This window comes from Dermochelys coriacea, chromosome 2, assembly GCF_009764565.3.
Source record: "Dermochelys coriacea isolate rDerCor1 chromosome 2, rDerCor1.pri.v4, whole genome shotgun sequence".
In the NCBI taxonomy this organism is placed as follows: domain Eukaryota; kingdom Metazoa; phylum Chordata; order Testudines; family Dermochelyidae; genus Dermochelys; species Dermochelys coriacea.
In genome coordinates, this window is record NC_050069.1 from 3,431,673 (window position 1) to 3,452,614 (window position 20,942).

Here is a 20,942-nt window from a genome sequence, read left to right on the forward strand (position 1 = left end):
GATCCGCCAGGGAGCGAGAACTTCACCGCCGTTTTCGCCCCCTCCCCTCCCCTCCCCTCCGGGCGCCCCCCCGCTCCCGGGCCGGCGCCCCCCCCTCCCCTCCGGGAGCCCCCCCCCGCTCCCGGGCCGGCGCCCCCCCTCCCCTCCGGGAGCCCCCCCTGCTCCCGGGCCGGCGCCCCCTCCCCTCCCCTCCGGGCGCCCCCCCGCTCCCGGGCCGGCGCCCCCCCCCTCCCCTCCGGGAGCCCCCCCCGCTCCCGGGCCGGCGCCCCCTCCCCTCCCCTCCGGGAGCCCCCCCCGCTCCCGGGCCGGCGCCCCCCTCCCCTCCCCTCCGGGAGCCCCCCCCGCTCCCGGGCCGGCGCCCCCTCCCCTCCCCTCCGGGCGCCCCCCCCGCTCCCGGGCCGGCGCCCCCTCCCCTCCCCTCCGGGCGCCCCCCCGCTCCCGGGCCGGCGCCCCCTCCCGTCCCCTCCGGGCGCCCCCCCCGCTCCCGGGCCGGCGCCCCCCCTCCCCTCCCCTCCGGGCGCCCCCCGCTCCCGGGCCGGCGCCCCCCCCTCCCCTCCCCTCCGGGCGCCCCCCCGCTCCCGGGCCGGCGCCCCCCCCTCCCCTCCCCTCCGGGAGCCCCCCCGCTCCCGGGCCGGCGTCCCCCCCCGCTCCCGGGCCGGCGTCCCCTCCCCTCCGGGCGCCGCTCCCGGGCCGGCGCCCCCTCCCCTCCGGGCGCCCCTTCCCCTCTGGGTGCCACTCCCCTGACCCCCAGAGTGACCCCCCCCGGGCTGACGCCCCGCGCAGCCACCCGCAGCTCCGCGCTCACCGGCCCCCCACTGCACTTCCGGCAACAGGCGGGGAGCCCGGGCGAGCGAGTCCTGGGCTAGAGCGGCGCACGGGGAGTCACCCGAGAGAGGCGCCGAGGTGCCCAGGACTCAGGAGAGGGCGCGCTCTGTGCCCGGACACAGGCAGCGCTGCGCTTGGCGCCCCCTGCAGGCACGGAGGAGTTATCGCAGCCCATCGGGGCGCAGGGACCCAGGGCGGCCTCAGCCGGGACACGAGATGGGGGTGGCTGGTACCCGCCGTGGGCGCAGCGGAGGGGCGCAGAAGGGGGCCGCTAGGCCCGGGGTGCAGGACAGCGGGGCACGTAGCCCATTGCCCCGCTGGGCTGGGCTGTCTGGCCAGCGCCTGGGGCTCAGCGGGCAGGGACTGGAACCCGTCACCCAGCTTGTGCTGAGCTGCTTATACATTGTGCTAGTAAATCCATCCCCATGGGCCAGGCCAGGCCACCCTTTCCTAGGTACTGAGAACCCCCAGCCTCGGGGTCCCCATGGGCCAGGCCAGGCCACCCCTCACAGGGCACTGAGCACCCCCAGCCACAGGGTCCCCATGGACCAGACCACACCACCCCTCACCGGGCACTGAGCACCCGCAGCCTTGGGGTCCCCATGGGCCAGGCCACACCACCCCTCACAAGCACTGAGTGCCTGCAGCCTCGGGGTCCCCATATGCCATGCCATGCCACCCCTTCCTGGGTACTGAGCACCCGCAGCCTAAGGGTCCTTATGGGCTGTGCTGCATCTCCCCTCCCCTGGCACTGTGTGGCCAAAGCCTCAGGGTTACTCTGGAACCCAGGAACAGGCAGAGGGCATAAGGACTGTGTAAAGGTTCACAGGGATCCTCTGGGTCAGCTGTATGCATAATACTGTGTCAAAGGGTGGCATATGAAGTCTCTACCAATAGTCAGCAATGCACTGATCATTATGATCATTGCAAGATGTAGGTAGGATGATATTTCAAGAGCTAGGGAGCTACACCGCACACTGTATTCCTAAGGTCTGTGAGTTGCAGAGTATCACCAGGTTTCAGAGTAGCAGCCGTGTTAGTCTGTATTCGCAAAAAGAAAAGGAGGACTTGTGGCACCTTAGAGACTAACAAATTTATTTGAGCATAAGCTTTCGTGAGCTACAGCTCACTTCATCGGATGCATTTGGTGGATCCGATGAAGTGAGCTGTAGCTCACGAAAGCTTATGCTCAAATAAATGTGTTAGTCTCTAAGGTGCCACAAGTCCTCCTTTTCTTTTTGAGAGTATCACCAGACCATGAGAAACACGCTCCCGGCAGCAGGAGGGAAGGGATTTGTCTCTCTCTGCATCAACTGTCCCACAACGGAGGCCCATCTGCAGCCTGAGCAGCATGCTGGTCAAGAGTTTGTAAAATCAACAGGAAAGGAAAACACAGGAAAACCCCACTGGTTAGGGGGTGTCATTCAAACAATGGATTGGAGGGCCTAACTCCGGGTGAAGAGACACCTGGGATGCGTCACCGAGGAGGCAAGCTGCCAGCTGTGCCTTGTCCACAGATGGACAATCACAACCAGGCCAAGCTGTTCCACACTGGGAAGACTTTGGGTGAGCGTCGCTCCAGAAGGTAAGAAAGTATCTGCTCAGCCAGTCTAGGTTTTAGAAGGTGCTTTGTGGTTGGATTTTGTCTGTGACCATTGGTTTCCAGAACTTCTGCTTGGGGTCACCTGTATCTGGGAACCGTGTGAAATGAATGTTGACTGGTGTCGCTATATCCATATCTCCGCGCTGGGCCTCACCCACAGCCTGATCTGGGACTGGGACGCTGGGGAGCAGCGGCTCTGAGTGTCCAGTGGGCCCGGAGCTGCACAGAGGGGTCAGGCGATTGCCAACCTGCAGAGAGAGCAGGGCCTGGCGGGCAGACATGGACCTGACCCCTGCCCGCCAGAGACAAGACTCCCACACGCCAGGTACCCCCAGGGCATCACCGTCCTCATGGGCCAGGCCACTCCTCGGGCACTGAGCGTCTGCTGCCTCGGGGTCCCCATGGGCCAGGTCCCCCTCGGGGGGCATCAAGCACCCTTCAGCCTTAGGCTCGCCTGGGCAATCAGAGCTGGAAAATCCTCTTTGCTCCCAGGTAGCCTCCCCCGCCCATCCCTGCGCGTCTTGCTGCCGGGATCTGTCTGCCCAGGGACCGACCTGCGGCTGCCCCAGCTCTCCCCCCCGAGCTGCTGCCCCGCCCCACTCCGCTCCGCTCCGCTCCGCTCCTTCCTTCCGGCCCGGCCCGGCCCGGCTCCCCTGCGCTCCGGCCCCGCGCCTCCGGGCCCGGCCCGGTCCCGAACTCCCCGCCCAGCGGCTGCAGCGCCGGTTCCGCTCCGGGGGCTGCCGCCGCCCGTGGTTCCCCGCGCTGCCCCTCGGTCTGGTCCCTGCTCTGAGCTCCGCTGCGTGCCTGGAGCCTGCCCCGTGTGGATCCCCTGTTCCGGGGAGCGTCTGCCCCTGCTTCTCCGTGCCCAGCCCCCGGGACGCTCTTTATCCGTCCCCCCCCAGTGGGCCCCCCTTCTGTGCCCAGCCCCTGTAGAGATTCCCGGATCGTGCCCATGGGCATCATCAGGTTGGCAGATGTGATTAAGGAGGAGGCTGCGGAGGCTGTGAGATCGTTCCCTCTGCAACACTATCGAGGTGAGCACCCCTCAGCTCTTCCCCAGCCTGGGGCTCGGCTCCTCCTGCTGCCCTCCCCCGCGGGAAGGGACAGTGCAAGCAGGCAGGGGTCTGCGGGCAGGTGGGGATTCAGAGCGAAGAGGAGGGTGGGAGAGGCTGAGATGGCCTGGGAATGGGGGGGGGGGGGGTAGCGGCTGGGGACACCCCAGGAAATTGGGAGAGGGGGTGAATGGGGAAGCAGCCCTGGGGGGGTGGCATGGAAGATGAGGAGTGAGAGTCCCCGGGCAGGCAGTTCCAGAGCAGCCAGCCTTTTAGGACAGGATGGGGCGGAGGTTCTGCCCGTTCTTGGGGGAATAACCCGGCTGTTGCCTTGGGCTTCCCAGACCGCGTCATAGCCCTGGATGCCTCCATTGCCATTTACCAGTTCCGCACGGCCATGCCAAAGATCTTCAACCGCAACGGGGAGAACATCAGGTGAGTGGCCCGTACCCCAGCAGTGCCCGGCTTCCCCAGGGCTGCTCCCTGCTCCCAGAGCCCCTAGGCAGCACCAGCTCTGTGGTGTGTCACACCCAGTGCCTGGCCAGTGGGGATCGCCTCGTGAGCTCACTCACACGGTGCCATGCAGTGCCGGGGGCCCAGCGGAGGACAGTTCAATGGCCTAATGGCTTGTGTGCAGGATTCGGAGCCAGGAGCCCCTGGAGCCTGCCCTCAGCCCTGCCACAGACTTCCTGGGTAGCTTTGGGCAGCCCCCATCCCCTGCCTGTGCCTCCGTACGTGCGGATAAGGGTGCTGACACCCTCACATTGAAGCTGGGCAGCCATATTGTTCCGGGCCTGCACCTGTGTGGGTGTGTGACTCCACATGGGCTTCCCCTGTTCTGTCGGAGCGGCTCCCGCTGCCGGGCTCTCCGTTCCGCGTGGCGCACGCGTCGTGGTGCAAGCCGCAGGCTGCCCGGCTTTTGGTCTCAGTCACTTGCAGGGGCTGTTTTACCGGACGCTGCATCTCCTGGAAAATGGCATCAAACCGGTGTTTGTGTTTGACGGGCGGCCCCCTGACCTCAAACAGCCACTGGTTGGTATCAGAGGCGTTCTGGGATGTTTGTTAATGGCGCAGGGTAGGCCGTGCCTTTTAAGGGCTGAGCTTCCTGGGTAGAGAGTCCAGGTGGGCAGCTCTTGTTGTTAGATCACTTACATGCAGGAGTGGCCCCAGGTGCAGTATTGTAAGGCAGAGCTCTTGTGAGCACTGTGTGATCCCTGAACACGGCAGAGGGGACAGAACATGCAGCAATGGGGCTGGGGCGGGGGTGAGGATACATAGCTGATCATTCTCTGTCCCAGCCAGCAGGGGGCGCTGCAGCAATTGGGACGGGGCTGGGGGGGGGCTATGCAGATGTTCTCTGTCCCAGGCGGGGGGGACGCTGCAGGGTTTGGGGTGAGAAGGGGATAGGACGTCTCTGCGCCCAGATCATTGTTAACAGATTCCTTTCCTTGCAGTTGGCCCGGCGGGCAGAGGCTGCCAGGGCTAGGAGAGAAGCTGCAGGTAAATGCCCAAGCCTGTGGGATTCTGCTGTGCTGCATTGCAAAGCAGCTGGGGGTCTGTGGCTTGCCTCATCTACCCTGCCCCAACAGGGCCCTCCCCTGCCTCGCAGAGAGCTCCCTGGGCTCTGGCAGTGGTAGTCAGGGGCCCCTATCCGGGTGGCAAGCCTAGTTTCAGGGCCTTCGCTGTCCAGGCCTGGGGTCCGGCTTAAACATGCAGCGCCTGTATGCAACAGCAGGGGGCACTGTAACTGGGAACGGGGGTCCCTGCTGCATCAGGAACCCCTGACCCACATTGCTCTGCTGGTTACAGAGTCCCCCCTGGCTGAAAACCTGCAGCGGCCCCTGAAGCAGGATTGTGAGACCCTGCTGAGCTACCTGGGTGTGCCATGTGTGCAGGTAACATGGAGTGGGACAACATGGGGTCGGATCCTGTGGCAGAGGGGTCAGCCCGTGGGTCATTGGGGCTGCTGTCTGGGTTCCCCAGGAGAAGGGGAGAGGCCCTGTGCTTAGGCGAAGCCGGTTGCTTTGGCTGCAGTTTCTTGCTCTGCAGGGGTGGCCAGAGGGTCCATGGCTGAGTGTGACAGAGCTGCAGGGTATCGCTGGTGGAGACGGGGGTTGTTTATCTAGGGCCTACACAAAGTGCTCTGGGAGGGACATGGACCCTTGACGGAAGCAAGCCCGTTGCTGTGATGTAAAGGAAGCAGTGAAAGCTGGTCTGAGCGGGGACCGGGGAGGAGGGGCCGTGTGCTGCCAGCGGGTCCCGTTTGGGGGATGGCCCAAGGAGGGCGCTGTCCCCACGGGGATGCTAGCAGAGCCGCTCTCTTTACCTGTGCCCAGGCTCCGGCTGAGGCAGAAGCCACCTGCGCAGCTCTGGTGAAGTCTGGAAAGGTTTGGTGCACGGCCACGGAGGACATGGACGCGCTGCCTTTTGGGAGCCTCCGTCTGATCCGCCACCTGAGCGCCAAGAAAAGCTGGTGAGTGGCAGGGGGCCAGGGAGGGGCCTTGGCGGGTCTGAGCCCTGCTGGGGGACGTGGTAGAGGAGAGAGGGAGATCCAGGAGCTGCTGGCACCTGGGAACCCCGGGGAAATTCCAGAGGACTGGCATAAAGCTCATGTGCCAGGATTTTAAAGGGGTAAACAGGGTGACCAGGGTAATTATAGGCTTGTCAGCCTGACGTCGATCCTGGGCAAGGTAATGGAACGGCTGAGATGGGACTCAGTTAATAAAGAGTGAGAGGGTGATATCAATAATGCCAATCCGCATGGGTTTGCGGAAAATAGATCCTGTCAAACTCACTCAGTGTCTTTTCTGACGAGATGACAAGTCTGGCTGATAACGGTGATAGGGTTGGCGTAACAGACTTAGACTCCTGGAAGGCGTTTGACCTCATCCTGCATGTCGTTTTAATGAAGAAAATAGAATGATATAAAATTAACGTCGCCCACAGATTAAAAACTAGCCAAGTGATAGGTCTCAAAATGTAACCGAAACCAGGGAATCCCCACTGAGCCGGTGTTCGTAGTAAGGACGCACAGGGATCAGTTCTTGGCCCTACACTATTTAACATGTTTATCAGTAACCTGGAGGAAAACATAAAACTATCACTGACAAAGTTTGCAGATGATACAATGTTTGGGGTAGTGGGAAATAACAAAGAGAACTGGTCATTGACACAGAGCGATCTGGATTGCTTGGTAAGCTGGGCACAAGCAAACAACAATACGACCAGATGTAAAGTCATACATCTGGGACCAAAGACTGTCGGCCACACTTACTGGATGGGGGACCCTATCCTGGGAAGCAGCGACTCTGGAAAAGATTTGGGGGTCGTGGTGGACAATCAGCTGAACGTGAGCTCCCAGTGCGACACTGTGGCCAAAAGGGCGAATGCGATCCTGGGACGTATACACAGGAATCTCCAGGAGGAGCAGAGAGGTTATTTCACATCTGTTTGTGGCCCTGAATACGAGGGCTGCTGGGATCCTGGGTCCAGTTCTGGTGCCCACAATTTGAAAAGCAGGGTGATAAATTGTAGAGGTTAAGAGAAGAGCCATGAGAATGATTAAAGGATTAGAAAACATATTTTATAAAGAGAGATTCCAGGAGCTCCATCTATTTACCTTACCAAAGAGCAGGTGAAGGGGTGACTTGATCACAGTCTATAAGTACCTCCGTGGGAACAGAGATTTGATGGAGTCCAACAGACTAAAGTCTAACATGATCCAATGGCTGGAGGTTGAAACTAGACAAATTCAGACTGGAAATAAGGGACAGATTTTTAACAGTGAGGGTTAAAACCATTAACCCCAGAGCAACATCCCAAGGCTGTGGTGGATTCCCTCTCACTGGCCATTTTTAAATCTAAGAGATCTGCTCTGGGTCAAACAGGAGTTGTTTGCGGGCAAGTCTCTGGTTTGTGTTACACAAGGGGTCAGACTGGATGATCACAATGGTCCCTTCTGGCCTGAGAATCTAGGAATCTATGGAAGAGGAAGTGAGGAGTGGGTGGTGGGGGGAGCCAGAAAGGTGCCCACCCAGCAGAGGGGAGGTGCTGGGGGCTGGACAGGTATAGATGGGAGGCTGGTGCCTGCACTCAGGTTATGGCCTTGAGCAGCAAGAACAGCCTGGGCTCCCACTGGCTGGCCATGCCAGGTTTGTGCTGCACTGGGCATGGTGAGCTTGCTCCTACCACAGGGGATGGCTGCGCAGCTCTGGGGGGTGCCATAGGGTAAGGCGGGCAGGAATGGGGGCTTGGCGGGGGGAGGGTGCCCCAGCCTCACGCTGCTCTCTGTCTCTTGCAGTGAAGTGGAAGAGTTTTCCCTGCCTGACATTCTGCAGAAGCTGGGGATGACTCAGGAGCAGGTGGGGATGGATTGATGGATTTTGTTGTGTTGTGGTACCACTGTGGGGCCCCTGCGGTGGAGCAGAACCCCCTGCGCTTGGTGCTGCCTGGACACAGAACAAAGAGACAGGCCCCACCCAGAGCTGAGAATCCAAGAGCCAGGAGGCAACGGGTGGATGCAGACAGACCGACGGGCAGCCCAAGGGAACAGGGAGACGATGCTGGCCAGCAGGATTGTCTCGTTGTTCCCTTGGGCTGCCCATCAGTCTGATGCATGTTGAGCAGGTGAGGCTATGCTGGGACGGGGACGTGCTGTGAGGAGTGTAACGCTGCCTGCCGTGACCCCAGAGTGTGCGTGCCAGCCTCAGGGCAGAGGGCTGGGAACCCGGCACTAACCCCCATTGGCTGCGAGCTCTGTATTCAATTTCACCAACCAGTTACCAGGTGTGAGCTCCTCAGGCCCTACAACAGCCTAACCTGGGAGTCACAGACAGGCCCCTTGGGTGCCCCCATCTGTTCTGCCACCCAGGGGAGCTGCCTGTGTGATAGCTGGGCCCTTACCCCAAGGATACGGCAATAGTCAGGTTACTCCCTGTCCCAAAGGACCCGTCACTCACCCCAGGTCAGTTGCATCTTAGCTTTCACAGGAAAGCCCATGCTTGTAGCCAGTCCTATAATAAACTGTCTAAAGCTTTATTAACCAGGAAAAGGAAACAGGAGAGTTATTGACAAGGTTAAGCAGGGAACCATAGATACACACCTGAGTTACAGTCACAAGTTTCAAAAGGGAATAGAAGCATCTGTCACACACAAGCTCCATACGTCCTTTAGGGCTGACCCAGGCTGAGCACTGGGGATCTCTTGTTTCTGCCTAGAAACCTGCCCCTCCAGAGTCCAAGCAGAGTATAATCATTTCCTTTTGTCTGGGGGTTTTATCCCCCTCCCGCCATGTGCTCTGAGCCACAAACTCAGCTGATGGGAGGAAACCACCTGCATGACTCAGCGGGGGTGGGGGGAGGAAGGGGGGCACGGCAGGCGTGGATGGACCTTCCCTGTGGGGCAGGATGTAACACCTTCTGCTGGAGCCAGCACTTCACACTGGTTAATGTCTCTCTCCTGCCTGGTGAGTTACAGGGTCACAGAGGCTCACTATCCAGCCGCTCAGATAGTCCCTTGCACTAGGGGATACGGATGTGTCAGATTAACGTGGGCAGCAACTCACCAGCGTTCCATACAGGCTAAACACCATCTTCCAATGCTGACACCTGTTTGAACAATATTAACCCACAGGCGGGCCAGGCTGTGCCAGCCACGTATTTGTCAGGGTTTGGTTGAGACTTGGGGACCGTGGCATGAGCTGGCCCCTGCTCTGCCAGCCTCACCAGGGTGTGGGAGGGGTGGTCAGGGCCGGAGCAGGTGGCCACCCAGCTAACCCCTCTGGTGATGGCTGTCTTCTGCCCCCTCTCCTCGGGCCGGGCCTGTCCCGGGGCAGTTCGTGGACCTGTGCATCTTGCTGGGCTGTGATTACTGTGGGAAGATCTGGCGGCTGGGCCCCAAGAAGGCCCTCAAGCTGCTGCAGCAACATGGCACCATCGAGCAGGTTCTCCAGAACATCGACCCGCAGGTACTGGGGGCCTCGGTTTGGTCATGAGCAGCCAAGCTGTGCGCTGCCCGAGCAGGGGAGGTGGGGGCTGGGTTTGCCGTAAAGCCGCGCTGTCGGTGGGAGGAGCCAGGAGGGGCGTGACTGCCAGTGAGAGCCAGGTATGGGGGATGCCCGAAAAGCGGGCAAAGGAGCAGGGCTGGTTGGAGGGAACGAACCCCGCGCCCCTTGGGGGGAAGCAGCAGTGACCCCCCCGCCAGCCTGCACTCCCTGTGCAGCTGTGCGGCCCTTTGAATGAGACACGACACTGAGGCTCCTGCCCATCGACCCCGTGGGCGTTAAAGACCCTGGGGTGTGAATCCTGGTGTCATAGGTCCGGTAACTGTGGATGCGCGGTTCTGCTTCACTCCCGGCCCCAACCCGGGCTGTGGTGTAGCTATGCACTGGTAACCAGCTGCTGGTCCCTCCCCAGAGGTGGGTGCATTGCAAAGGTGGGTACAGCCGTTCCTGGGTGTGGGCTCCAAAGTGCTTTGGGATCCTTTGGGGGCTTGTAAGCTGCTGCTGTTACAGAAGCACCCGCTACCCGCCAACTGGGACCTGGAGGGAGCTCGCAGGCTCTTCTTGCAGCCGGAGGTGGCCGACCCGGGCCAGATAACACTGGAGTGGCGCGACCCCGACCCGGAGGGGCTGGTGCAGTTCCTCGCCCACGAGAAGCACATGAAGTCAGTGTTGCACTGTCTGGATGGGGGGCAGGTGGGATGGCCTAGAATAGGGAGGAGTCCTGTGTGTGATGAGTTCAGGGGGGTCTCAATTCATTGTGTGGCTGCCCCAACTCTGACCCCACAGCTGGCAGCCTCAGTCCTGAAGCCAGCAGCTGAATAGGCCTTGGAGACTCACCCCCTTTCTCCCGCCCACAGGGGGGATGTCCAGGGTGGGATGTGGGGAGGCGGGGCAGTGTGTAGACAGGGGACACGTCTCCAGTGCTCCCGGCCCTGCACCTTTCGCACCAACATGGAGCTCACTGTGTGGCACCAGCAGACTCCCCCGCCCCCTTTGGGATCGACACTCGGAGCGCCAGGGCCTCAAGTGCCCCATGCAAGTCTCCAGGGCCTGGTCTGGGTCCGAGCTGGGCTCTGGCCTGCGTTGTGCATCAGCCAAGGAATGGCCCGTTTCGCCGGGCCCCAGTCCCAGGGTGACTCTCAGAGCCCTGGAGAGGCTGGCCACGGCCTTGTCGATGGAGCAGATTTACTGCAGCGCCCTTGAGGGACAACGGACACAGAGCTCGGGAAGCTCATTCAAGCCAGACCCCCTGTATCAGGGAGCTCTGGGAGCAGGCCTGGCGCTGAGCCACATCCTGGCATGGGGCGGGGGAGAGGGGCACACTTAGAGGATTCTCCTCAACCCCCCTTGGTTTCCGTTCCTCTTGCTGTGATGCCCCCTGGCCCAGATCCCCTCCAGGCCCTGCCCCACCACCCCCCACGTTGACCTGAGCTCTCTTTCCAGCGAGTCGCGGGTGTGCCGGCGGCTGCAGCAGTGGCATGAGGCCCAGCCCAAGCCCAAGGAGGCCCAGCCAAAGCAGCAAGTGCCCCGGGAGGGCAGGAGGCTGCGGAAGCTGGGCGAGTTCTTCCCAGCCAGCAAACGGGCACGTCCACCGGAGGTAAGGGGTGTGCGTGCCAGGCTTCCCGGCACCAGGCGGGCCCAAGGGATGGCACAGGTGGTTATCCTGTGTATGGGTCGAGATCTGCAAACAGCACTGAGCAGGGTGTTCATTGTGCCGGTTGTGTGTGTGAGGAGGGGGCAGGGCCAGGCCTTGTGCCAGCCATCAGGGTTCCTCATGCCCTACACGGATCCCTTTGCTTCCAGTCCTGGCCCCATTGGTCCCAGCAGGGGCCTGGGCACGTATCGGTCTAGCCGCCCCCTCTGCTCTTGTATCGACAGGACCCAGACAGTGAGACGAGCTGGTCTGATCTCAGCCACTTTCCTTCCCCAGGTGCCCGGCCCCCGGCCCAGCAGGAAGAGACAGAAACTGCAGGCAGGGACGCCTGGGGAAGCAGGCAGCCCGGAGCCAGGGAAGTGAGATGCTGGCCTTGCGCCTGCTCCCACCACAGCACCCATACACTGCCGTCTGCTCTCCCCCAGGCCTTCTGCCAGCCACGGCCAGTGGGCAGCCGGGGCAACATGCCGGGAGCCCCGCGGCTGAACCTGATGGGCACGGACAGAACCAAATCGCAGCCGCTCTCGACTTTAATGCCCAGGTGCAGCCCATGCTCCAGCATGCAATATGGCCCAGCGAGGCACTGAATGCTGGGAGCTGCAGTCTCTGCCAGCCGCCCACGGGCACTGTCCTTAGGAGACAGCTGCATGGCCTGTGGCTCAGGGTGCAAAGTGCAGAGTGTGTGTGTGTGTGATGAGGGGCAAGAACAGCGGGCTGGACAGGTTGGTTCAGTAGCCCCTTCCTGAGAGCTCCAACAGATTTTGTGGATCGGGATTGAGGGGCACTGGCAGAGCTGTGGGGAGCCCAGGGCTGGGATAGGAGGCTGCGGGTCGGGATTGAGAGGCACCGGCAGAGCTGGGGGGAGCCCAGGGCTGGGATAGGGGGCTGCGGGTCGGGATTGAGGGGCACCGGCAGAGCTGGGGGGAGCCCAGGGCTGGGATAGGAGGCTGCGGGTCGGGATTGAGAGGCACCAGCAGAGCTGGGGGGAGCCCAGGGCTGGGATAGGGGGCTGCGGGTCGGGATTGAGGGGCACCGGCAGAGCTGGGGGGAGCCCAGGGCTAGGATAGGGGGCTGCGGGTTGGGAGTGAGGGGCACCAGCAGAGCTAGGATGGGGCAGTAACACAGTTCCTGCTGGCTCTGTGCCTGGTAGCAGCAAATTGAGGCCAAAGTTGGCCGCCTTTCAGAACTCTCTCAGGTTTCTGCTGCCAGGCCCAGCACTGTGGTATCGGGGCACCTGGGGCACAGAGCCACTAAGCGACTTGCCCAAGGTCACACAGGAGGCTGCGGCAGAGTCAGGATTCAAACCCAGCTCTCCTGAGCCTCTCTCCAGTGCTTGGATCACAGGCCCGTCCTTCCTGCTGGCCTGGCCCCAGCACCAGGGGGAGGAGGGCATTGGAGAGAGTCTGACAGGAGCTCTGCCCCTCGGCTGCCTGTTTCAGGTACCCATGGGAGCAGAATGGGGATGGGGTTAAGGAAGGGAAGAATGAGGGTGAATATCAGGAGTGGCGCTGTGGCTGGGAGATGGATCGGGCTGTGGGACCGTCCACCAGGGACATTTCAAAGCAGGCCAGACTGAGGAGCATGGGGGGGGGGCACAAAGAGCAGGGGAGATGTTCTGGCTCGGGCTGGCGTTCCAGCTCCCAAGCCCACGAGTCAGGTGGTATCTGATGGGGCCAGGAGCTTGTGCCCAGCTGCTGCATAGACGTACCCGCTGTGACTCTCCCGATATCTCCGCCCTGGCCAGCCCAACGGGGAACCAGGACATTGTCTCCTGTTCTGTTCTGGGAGCTTGGCAATAAAGTCGGAGGTGATACAGTTCAGTCTGACTGTAACTGGTAAAGAGCTTCTGGCACAAGAGCTCCCGTTAGTCACAGCTGCTGAGGGTCCCAGCACTGCCACGCGAAGCTGCACCGTCATCCTGCTGCAGAAGCTCCTGGAGTAACCGATAGCTCCCCCCAAGCCAGCTCCTGCCCCGCTCCCCACAGCGCCTCCTGCTGGGAGAGGTGGAGGCTGGAGTAGTTTTGAGTTCAGACCCTGCCACCCTCCCCATGGCCAGCAGCTCATGCCCCCCCGGGTCAGGGCCTACAGTCACCATGGCAGCCTGGGGCTCCGACCAGGTGTCTGTCACTACCAGCAGGGCCTCTTGCAGGGAGTACCTGTGTCTTGCATGGTGCCCAGAGGAGGGGAGCTGGAGGGGGTGCCTGTGTCTCACCCATGCCCAGGGCACGAAGAGGCTCCAGGGGGTACCTGAGTCTCCCCCATGCCCAGGGCAAGGGGAGATGCACAGGGTGCCTGTGACAGTGAGGGGAGCTGCAGGGCGTGCCCGTGTTTTACCTGTGCCTAAGGGGGGGAACACCAGGGGGTGCCTGTGTCTCGCCCATGCCCAGGGCACAAAGAGCCTGCAGGGAGTACCTATGTCTTGCACGTGCCCAGAGGGGGTGCCCGTGTCTCACCCATGCCCAGGGCATGAAGAGGCTCCAGGGTATGCCCAATTCCCCCCCATGCCCAGGGCAAGGGGAGATGCACAGGGTGCCCGTGTCAGTGAGGGGAGCGTCAGGGGGTGCCCGTGTCCCGCCCATGCCCAAGGCACACAGAGCCTGCAGGGAGTACCTGTGTATCGCACGTGCCAAGAGGAGGGGAGCATCAGGGGGTGCCCGTGTCTCACCCATGCCTAGAGCACGAAGAGGCTCCAGGGGGTGCCCAAGTCTCCCCTGTGCCCAGGGCAAAGGGAGATGCTCAGGGTGCCTGTGTCAGTGAGGGGAGCTGCAGGGGGTGCCCGTGTCTCCCCTGTGCCCTGAGTATGGGAGCTGCAGGGGGTGCCCATGTCTCACCCATGCCCAGGGCACAAAGAGCCTGCAGGGAGTACCTGTGTCTCGTACGTGCCCAGAGGAGGGGAGCTGCAGGGGGTGCCCGTGTCTCACCCATGCCCAGGACACGAAGAGGCTCCAGGGGGCCCATGCCCAGGGCAAGGGGAGATGCACAGAGTGCCCGTTTCAGTGAGGGGAGCTGCAGTGGGTGCCCGTGTCTCCCCTGTGCCCAGAGGGGGGGAGCTGCAGGGGGTGCCCGTGTCTCGCCCATGCCCAAGGCACACAGAGCCTGCAGGGGGTACCTGTGTCTCGCACGTGCCCAGAGGAGGGGAGCTGCAGTGGGTGCCCATGTCTCACCCATGCGCAGGTCACAAAGAGCCTGCAGGGGGTACCTGTGCCTCGCAAATGCCCAGAGGTGGGGAGGTGCAGGGGGTGCCCGTGTCTCGCTCATGCCGAGGGCACAAAGAGCCTGCAGGGGGTACCTGTGTCTCGCACGTGCCCAGAGGAGGGGAGCTGCAGCGGGTGCCCGTGTTTCACCCATGCCCAGGACAAGAAGAGGCTTCAGGGGGTACCCGAGTCTCTCCCATGCCCAGGGCAAGGGGAGATGCACAGGGTGCCCGTGACAGTGAGGGAAGCTTCAGGGGGTGCCCGTGTCTCACCCATGCCCAGGGCACGAAAAGGCTCCAGGGGGTGCCCGAGTCTCCCCCATGCCCAGGGCAAGGGGAGATGCACAGGGTGCCCGTTTCAGTGAGGGGAGCTGCAGGGGGTGTCCGTGTCTCCCCTGTGCCCAGAGGGGGGGAGCTGCAGTGGGTGCCCGAGTCTCGCTTATGCCCAGGGCACAAAGAGCCTGCAGGGAGTACCTGTGTCTTGCACGTGCCCAGAGGAGGGGCGCTGCAGGGGGTGCCCATGTCTCACCCATGCCCAGGGCACGTAGAGGCTCCAGGGGGTGCCCGAGTCTCCCCTGTGCCCAGGGCAAGGGGAGATGCACAGGGTGCCCGTGTCAGTGAGGGGAGCTTCAGGGGGTGCCCGTGTCTCGCCCATGCCCAGGGCACAAAGAGCCTGCAGGGAGTACCTGTGTCTCACACATGCCCAGAGGAGGGGAGCTGCAGGGGGTGCCTGTGTCTCACCCATGCCCAGGGCACGAAGAGGCTCCAGGGTGCCCGAGTCTCCCCCATGGCCAGGGCAAGGAGAGATGCACAGGGTGCCCGTGTCAGTGAGGGGAGCTGCAGGGGGTGCCCGAGTCTCCCGCATGCCCAGGGCAAGGGGAGATGCACAGGGTGCCTGTTACAATGAGGGAAGCTTCAGCGGGTGCCCGTGTCTCGCCCATGCCCAGGGCAGAAAGAGCCTGCAGGGTATACCTGTGTATCGCACGTGCCAAGAGGAGGGGAGCGTCAGGGGGTACCCGTGTCTCACCCATGCCCAGGACACGAAGAGGCTCCAGGGGGTGCCCGAGTCCCCCCTGTGCCCAGGGCAAGGGGAGATGCACAGGGTACCCGTGTCAGTGAGGGGAGCTGCAGCGGGTGCCCGTGTCTCCCCTGTGCCCAGAGGGGGGGAGCTGCAGGGGGTGCCCATGTCTCACCCATGTCCAGGAGATGAAGAGGCTCCAGGGGGTGCCCGAGTCTCCCCCATGCCCAGGGCAAGGAGAGATGCACAGGGTGCCTATGTCAGTGAGGGGAGCTGCAGGGGGTGCCCGTGTCTCACCCATGCCCAGGGCACGAAGAGGCTCCAGGGGGTGCCCGAGTCTCCCCCGTGCCCAGGGCAAGGGGAGATGCACAGGGTGCCCGTGTCAGTGAGGGGAGCTGCAGGGGGTGCCCGTGTCTGCACTGTGCCCAGAGGGGGGGAGCTGCAGGGGGTGCCCATGTCTCACCCATGCCCAGGGCACGAAGAGGCTCCAGGGGGTGCCCGAGTCTCCCCTGTGCCCAGGGCAAGGGGAGATGCACAGGGTGCCCGTGTCAGTGAGGGGAGCTGCAGGGGGTGTCCGTGACTCGCCCATGCCCAGGGCACAAAGAGCCTGCAGGGTGTACCTGTGTCTCGCACGTGCCCAGAGGAGGGGCGCTGCAGGGGGTGCCCGTGTCTCATCCATGCCCAGGGCACGAAGAGGCTCCAGGGGGTGCCCGAGTCTTCCCCCTGCCCAGGGCAAGGGGAGATGCTCAGGGTGCCCGTGTCAGTGAGGGGAGCTGCAGGGGGTGCCCGTGTCTCCCCTATGCCCAGAGGGGGGTAGCTGCAGGGGGTGCCCATGTCTCACCCATGCCCAGGGCACGAAGAGGCTCCAGGGGGTGCCCGTGTCTCCCCTGTGCCCAGAGGGGGGGAGCTGCAGGGGGTGCCCATGTCTTGCCCGTGCCCAGGGAGCTGCAGGGGGTGCCCGCGTCTCGCGGCCCGTGGGCGGCTCCCCCCAGCTCCGCCCGGGCCCCGCCGGTGCCGCAGCGCCAGGGGCGGGCGGGGGCACTGGGCATGCTCCGAGCCGCTGCGGCTGGCTCGGCCGGGGAGCGGGCGCTGCGGCGGGCGAGCGGGCGGGCGAGGGGATCCCCGGGCTGGGCTGCGCAGGGCGCCCCGGAGCCCCCCCGGCACCCCCATGTTCGCCTTCTACTCGCTGCTGGTCTACATCGTGTACGCGCTGCTGCGCCGCGGCCCGCGGCCGCTCCCCCCGCCGCAGGTAGGGGGGACGGGGGGGGCCCGGGCACCGGGCTGGGGGACCCCGGCCCCCCTCAGCCAGCGTCATGCCCTCCGGAGGGTCCTGAGCCGCCCCCGCTGTGGTGAACCCCGGCCCGGGCCAGCTTCTGGATCGGATCAAGCGGTGAGACGGGACCGCTGGGCCACGGGGACCCCGTTAGCGGAGCCTGGCCCCGGGGTGCGGCACCCGGGACACCTGCCAGTGCCACCTCTGGGGAGGTCAAAGAGGGGAGCTATTCTACCCGCTGTGACCCCGGCACCCCCCCCGACCCTGCCACCGGCAGCCCTCCCCTGCCTTGCCCCTGGTACCCAGCTGCTCTGCTCGCCCCCAGCAGCACCTGCCCCTGACAGCTGTTCACTGTCCTCTGGTGCCCTAGGCCTGTCCCCGGGGGGTTCCTGGCTTTCCCCAGCCAGATTCCCGGTGCTCCCTGCTATCCCCCATCTCCATGCTCCGCCGGTGCCCCTCAACCCTAACCCGCATCCCCCTGCTCCCCCCCTTAGGTCTGTTGACTTCAGTTCCAGCTTGCAGCCCCCCAGCCAGGCTGGTTTTGGGCGTCTCCTGAGCAGACTCCCCAGGTGCCAGGCCATGGGGTGGTTTCTGGGCGGTGGAGGCCAGGCTGAGTCCTCTCAACTCATGGCAGGGATGGGAAGCTGCCACCTGCCCCACCGGGATAGGCTGTTCCTCTCCCCTCACGCTGTTCAGTTTGCTGCTGACCCGGAGCAGCCGGTCCCTGTCCCCTGCCCAAGTGGGACTGCTCTGTCCTGGGCCAGATAGTCAGTCATTCCCTCTCCACTCCCAGCCCCACGGCCCTTCGCACTGCCGGCCCTGGGTCTCTGCCCCCTGTCCCCTTGGCATGGTCCCCAGCAGCCTGGCTTCCGAGCCGCTGCATGCCCGGGTAGCCACAGCAGGGAGCGGGTTCACCCCCAGCCGTGGTTGCTTCTCTTGTGGGGATGCTGCTCCCTGATCGGTGCAGAGATGAAAGCTCGCCTGGCTGCGGCTGTCTCATCTGCCTGGCGGGCCGGGGAAGGGGGCTCTTCAGATTGGAGGAAACCAGGTCAGCTTTGGCACTGCTGGATCCAGCCCAGGGGTGTGATATGGGACACTGATCCTCTGCCAGCATGGGAAGAGGTGGAGGGAGGGTACCTCAGTCCTAGCCATGCAGACTTGGGGGCACCTGCCCCTGACTGGATGGATCCCCATTATTCCTGGCACATTGGTGGGGGAGGTGGGGTACTCAGAGATGGTTTGCAGTGACAGGAACCAGAAGTAACAGTCAATCTGTCTCCATCATTCTGTGGTGGAATTTCAAAGACATCTGTTGCCATGGTAACTGCCTACCCGCTCTGTCTCCCTGGCAGCAGGCCCCTTTCCCAACTAGCTCATAGCAAATTGCATGGCAGGTCCCCCTGTCTTGGGGTCCCGAGGGGAATGTAAAGAGCAGCACAGTCCGGCTCCCCACTCCTGACTGCTCAGCCCACACCCTAGGTCCTCTCCCGCTCCAGGTGCACCAAGGAGCCAGCTGCCTGTGTGAGTCCACCTGCCCCTCCCCAACCGGGCAGCCCCTGCTCTCAGGCTAGGTGGGGCTCCAGGCACGCCCCGTCCCTCCCGCTCGCCATGCCTTGCTGTGGAGCTGAGATTGTTTTCTGAATGTGGTTAGTGGCCCCTCCAGTCTGTCTGGGTCAGCACTCAGGACATAGGAATGGGCAGGTTGAACAGACCAGGGATAGTCTCAGTCTGTCCTGTCAGTGAAAGAGACCAGCCCCAGCCATTCCAGAGGAAGGCACAAGGCACCTGGTACTGGATGATTATGGAGTAACCTGTCTGGGGGGCGTCTCTTCCTAACCCCCCTTCGTTCAGTTAGGGGCTGCTGATGTCCGGGACCAGGAGAGATTATAGGCTTTGTAATGGGTAACCATGGCTGGGGTAATGATCCTTAGAAGGATCTGGCCCTGTTTTGTATCCTGCTAAGCTCAATAAGGTCTAGTAAGAGTGAGTTACACAGGTTAATGACGCATGTGGGAAAAGTGGCTCTCTTATCAGTTGTAAATGTGCTGTATTTCCACCTCATAGACAGTCCCTGGTTCCCTGTATCCTGAATGGGGGGCTAAGTGCTGCTCAGTTTGCCGTCTCTATCACCTGGCGCAAGTTCTTGGAGATAGCAAGCGATTCTTCCTCTGGAAAAAAAGAAGGCAGGAGCCCCAGAGTCAAAAATGGGCAACAGTCCAGAGGGGACCCATGGTCCAAAGCCCATCGGTCCAAATCCCCATGACTAGATCACAGGCCCTGGTTCTCATGGGAGACTTCAATCACCCTGATATCTGCTGGGAGAGCAATACAGCGGTGCACAGACAATCCAGGAAGTTCTTGGAAAGTGTAGGGGACAATTTCCTGGTGCAAGTGCTGGAGGAACCAACTAGGGGCAGAGCTCTTCTTGACCTGCTGCTCACAAACCGGGAAGAATTAGTAGGGGAAGCAAAAGTGGATGGGAACCTGGGAGGCAGTGACCATGAGATGGTCGAGTTCACGATCCTGACACAGGGAAGAAAGGAGAGCAGCAGAATACGGACCCTGGACTTCAGAAAAGCAGATTTTGACTCCCTTAGGGAACTGATGGGCAGGATCCCCTGGGAGAATAACATGATGGGGAAAGGAGTCCAGGAGAGCTGGCTGTATTTTAAAGAATCCTTATTGAGGTTACAGGGACAAACAATCCCGATGTGTAGAAAGAATAGTAAATATGGCAGGCGATCAGCCTGGCTTAACAGTGAAATCCTTGCTGATCTTAAACACAAAAAAGAAGCTTACAAGAAGTGGAAGATTGGACAAATGACCAGGGAGGAATATAAAAATATTGCTCAGGCATGCAGGAGTGAAATCAGGAAGGTCAAATCACACTTGGTGTTGTAGCTAGCAAGAGATGTTAAGAGTAACAAGAGGGGTTTCTTCAGGTATGTTAGCAACAAGAAGAAAGTCAAGGCAAGTGTGGGTCCCTTACTGAATGAGGGAGGCAACCTAGTGACAGAGGATGTGGAAAAAGCTAATGTACTCCATGCTTTTTTGCCTCTATCTTCACAAACAAGGTCAGCCCCCAGACTATTGCACTGGGCAGTACAGCATGGGGAGGAGGTGACCAGCGCTCTGTGGAGAAAGAAGTGGTTCAGGACTATTTAGAAAAGCTGGACGAGCACAAGTCCATGGGGCCGGATGCGCTGCATCCGAGAGTGCTAAAGGAGTTGGCGGATATGATTGCAGAGCTATTGGCCATTATCTTTGAAAACTCATGGCGATCGGGGGAGGTCCTGGACGACTGGAAAAAGGCTAATGTAGTGACCAACTTTAAAAAAGGGAAGAAGGAGAATCTGGGGAACTACAGGCCAGTCAGCCTCACCTCAGTCCCTGAAAAATCATGGAGCAGGTCCTCAAGGAATCAAATTCTGAAGCACTTAGAGGAGAAGAAAGTGATCAGAAACAGTCAGCATGGATTCACCAAGGGCAAGTCATGCCTGACTAACCTAATTGCCTTCTATGACGAGATAACTGGCTCTGTGAATGAGGGGAAAGCAGTTGATGTGTTATTCTTTGACTTTAGCAAAGCTTTTGATATGGTCTCCCACGGTATTCTTGCCAGCAAGTTAAAGAAGTATGGGCTGGATGAATGGACTATAAGGTGGATAGAAAGCTAGCTAGATCGTCGGGCCCAACGGGTAGTGATTAGTGGCTCCATGTCTAGTTGGCAGCCGATATCAAGTGGAGAGCCCCAAGGGTTGGTCCTGGAGCTGGTTTTGTTCAATATCTTCATTAATGATGTGGAGGATGGTGTGGATTGCACCCTCAGCAAGTTTGCAGATGACACTAAACTGGGAGGAGAGGTAGATACGCTGGAGGGGAGGGATAGGATACAGAGGGACCTAGACAAATTAGAGGATTGGGCCAAAAGAAATCTGATGAGGTTCAACAAGGACAAGTGCAGAGTCCTGCACTTAGGATGGAAAAATCCCATGCACTGCCACAGACTAGGGACCGAGCGGCTAGGCAGAAAAGGACCTAGGGTTACAGTGGACGAGAAGCTGGATATGAGTCAACTGTGTGCCCTTGTTGCCAAGAAGGCTAATGGCATTTTGGGCTGTATAAGTAGGGGCATTGCCAGCAGATCGAGGGACGTGATCATTCCCCTCTATTCGGCATTGGTGAGGCCTCATCTGGAGTACTGTGTCCAGTTTTGGGCCCCACACTACAAGAAGGATGTGGAAAAATTGGAAAACGTCCAGTGGAGGGCAACAAAAATTATTAGAGGGCTGGAGAACATGACTTATGAGGAGAGGCTGAGGG

General features: G+C 61.5%; 2 protein-coding genes across 3 annotated transcripts in view; both read left to right on the forward strand.

Moving 5' to 3' along the window:
- The first annotated feature begins 1,452 nt into the window (after window positions 1-1,452).
- Window positions 1,453-11,995, forward strand: LOC119852321 (flap endonuclease 1-like). Of its 2 annotated transcripts, XM_043509878.1 has the most exons (13): window positions 1,453-1,831; window positions 2,071-2,410; window positions 3,353-3,462; window positions 3,825-3,915; window positions 4,410-4,512; window positions 4,935-4,980; window positions 5,290-5,375; window positions 5,817-5,953; window positions 7,781-7,841; window positions 9,314-9,445; window positions 9,992-10,143; window positions 10,925-11,078; window positions 11,412-11,995. In XM_043509878.1, the coding sequence occupies exons 2-13, from the start codon at window positions 2,298-2,300 to the stop codon at window positions 11,496-11,498; spliced, it is 1,272 nt and encodes a 423-aa protein (XP_043365813.1). In that variant the 5' UTR covers window positions 1,453-1,831; window positions 2,071-2,297; the 3' UTR covers window positions 11,499-11,995. The 2 variants fall into 2 exon arrangements, with proteins under 2 accessions (XP_043365813.1, XP_038249471.1); XM_038393543.2 differs by lacking the exon at window positions 1,453-1,831 and having other exon boundaries at window positions 2,294-2,410; window positions 3,331-3,462; window positions 11,412-11,993.
- Window positions 11,996-16,441: 4,446 nt separating this feature from the next.
- Window positions 16,442-20,942, forward strand: part of KIFC2 (kinesin family member C2) — a 38,247-nt gene continuing 33,746 nt past the window's right edge. Inside the window, exon 1 of the mRNA XM_038393534.2 lies at window positions 16,442-16,595. Coding sequence (XP_038249462.1) covers window positions 16,515-16,595 — 81 coding nt within the window. The 5' untranslated portion in view covers window positions 16,442-16,514. The remainder of the gene's footprint in view (window positions 16,596-20,942) is intronic.

Excerpts from the sequence above, each read along its gene's own strand:
- LOC119852321 (XM_043509878.1), top strand. The coding sequence starts at position 2,298 with ATGCGTCACCGAGGAGGCAAGCTGCCAGCTGTGCCTTGTCCACAGATG. Across the intron at positions 3,916-4,409 it reads CGCAACGGGGAGAACATCAG|TCACTTGCAGGGGCTGTTTT; the intron begins GTGAGTGGCCCG and ends TTTTGGTCTCAG. Across the intron at positions 11,079-11,411 it reads AACGGGCACGTCCACCGGAG|GTGCCCGGCCCCCGGCCCAG; the intron begins GTAAGGGGTGTG and ends TTCCTTCCCCAG.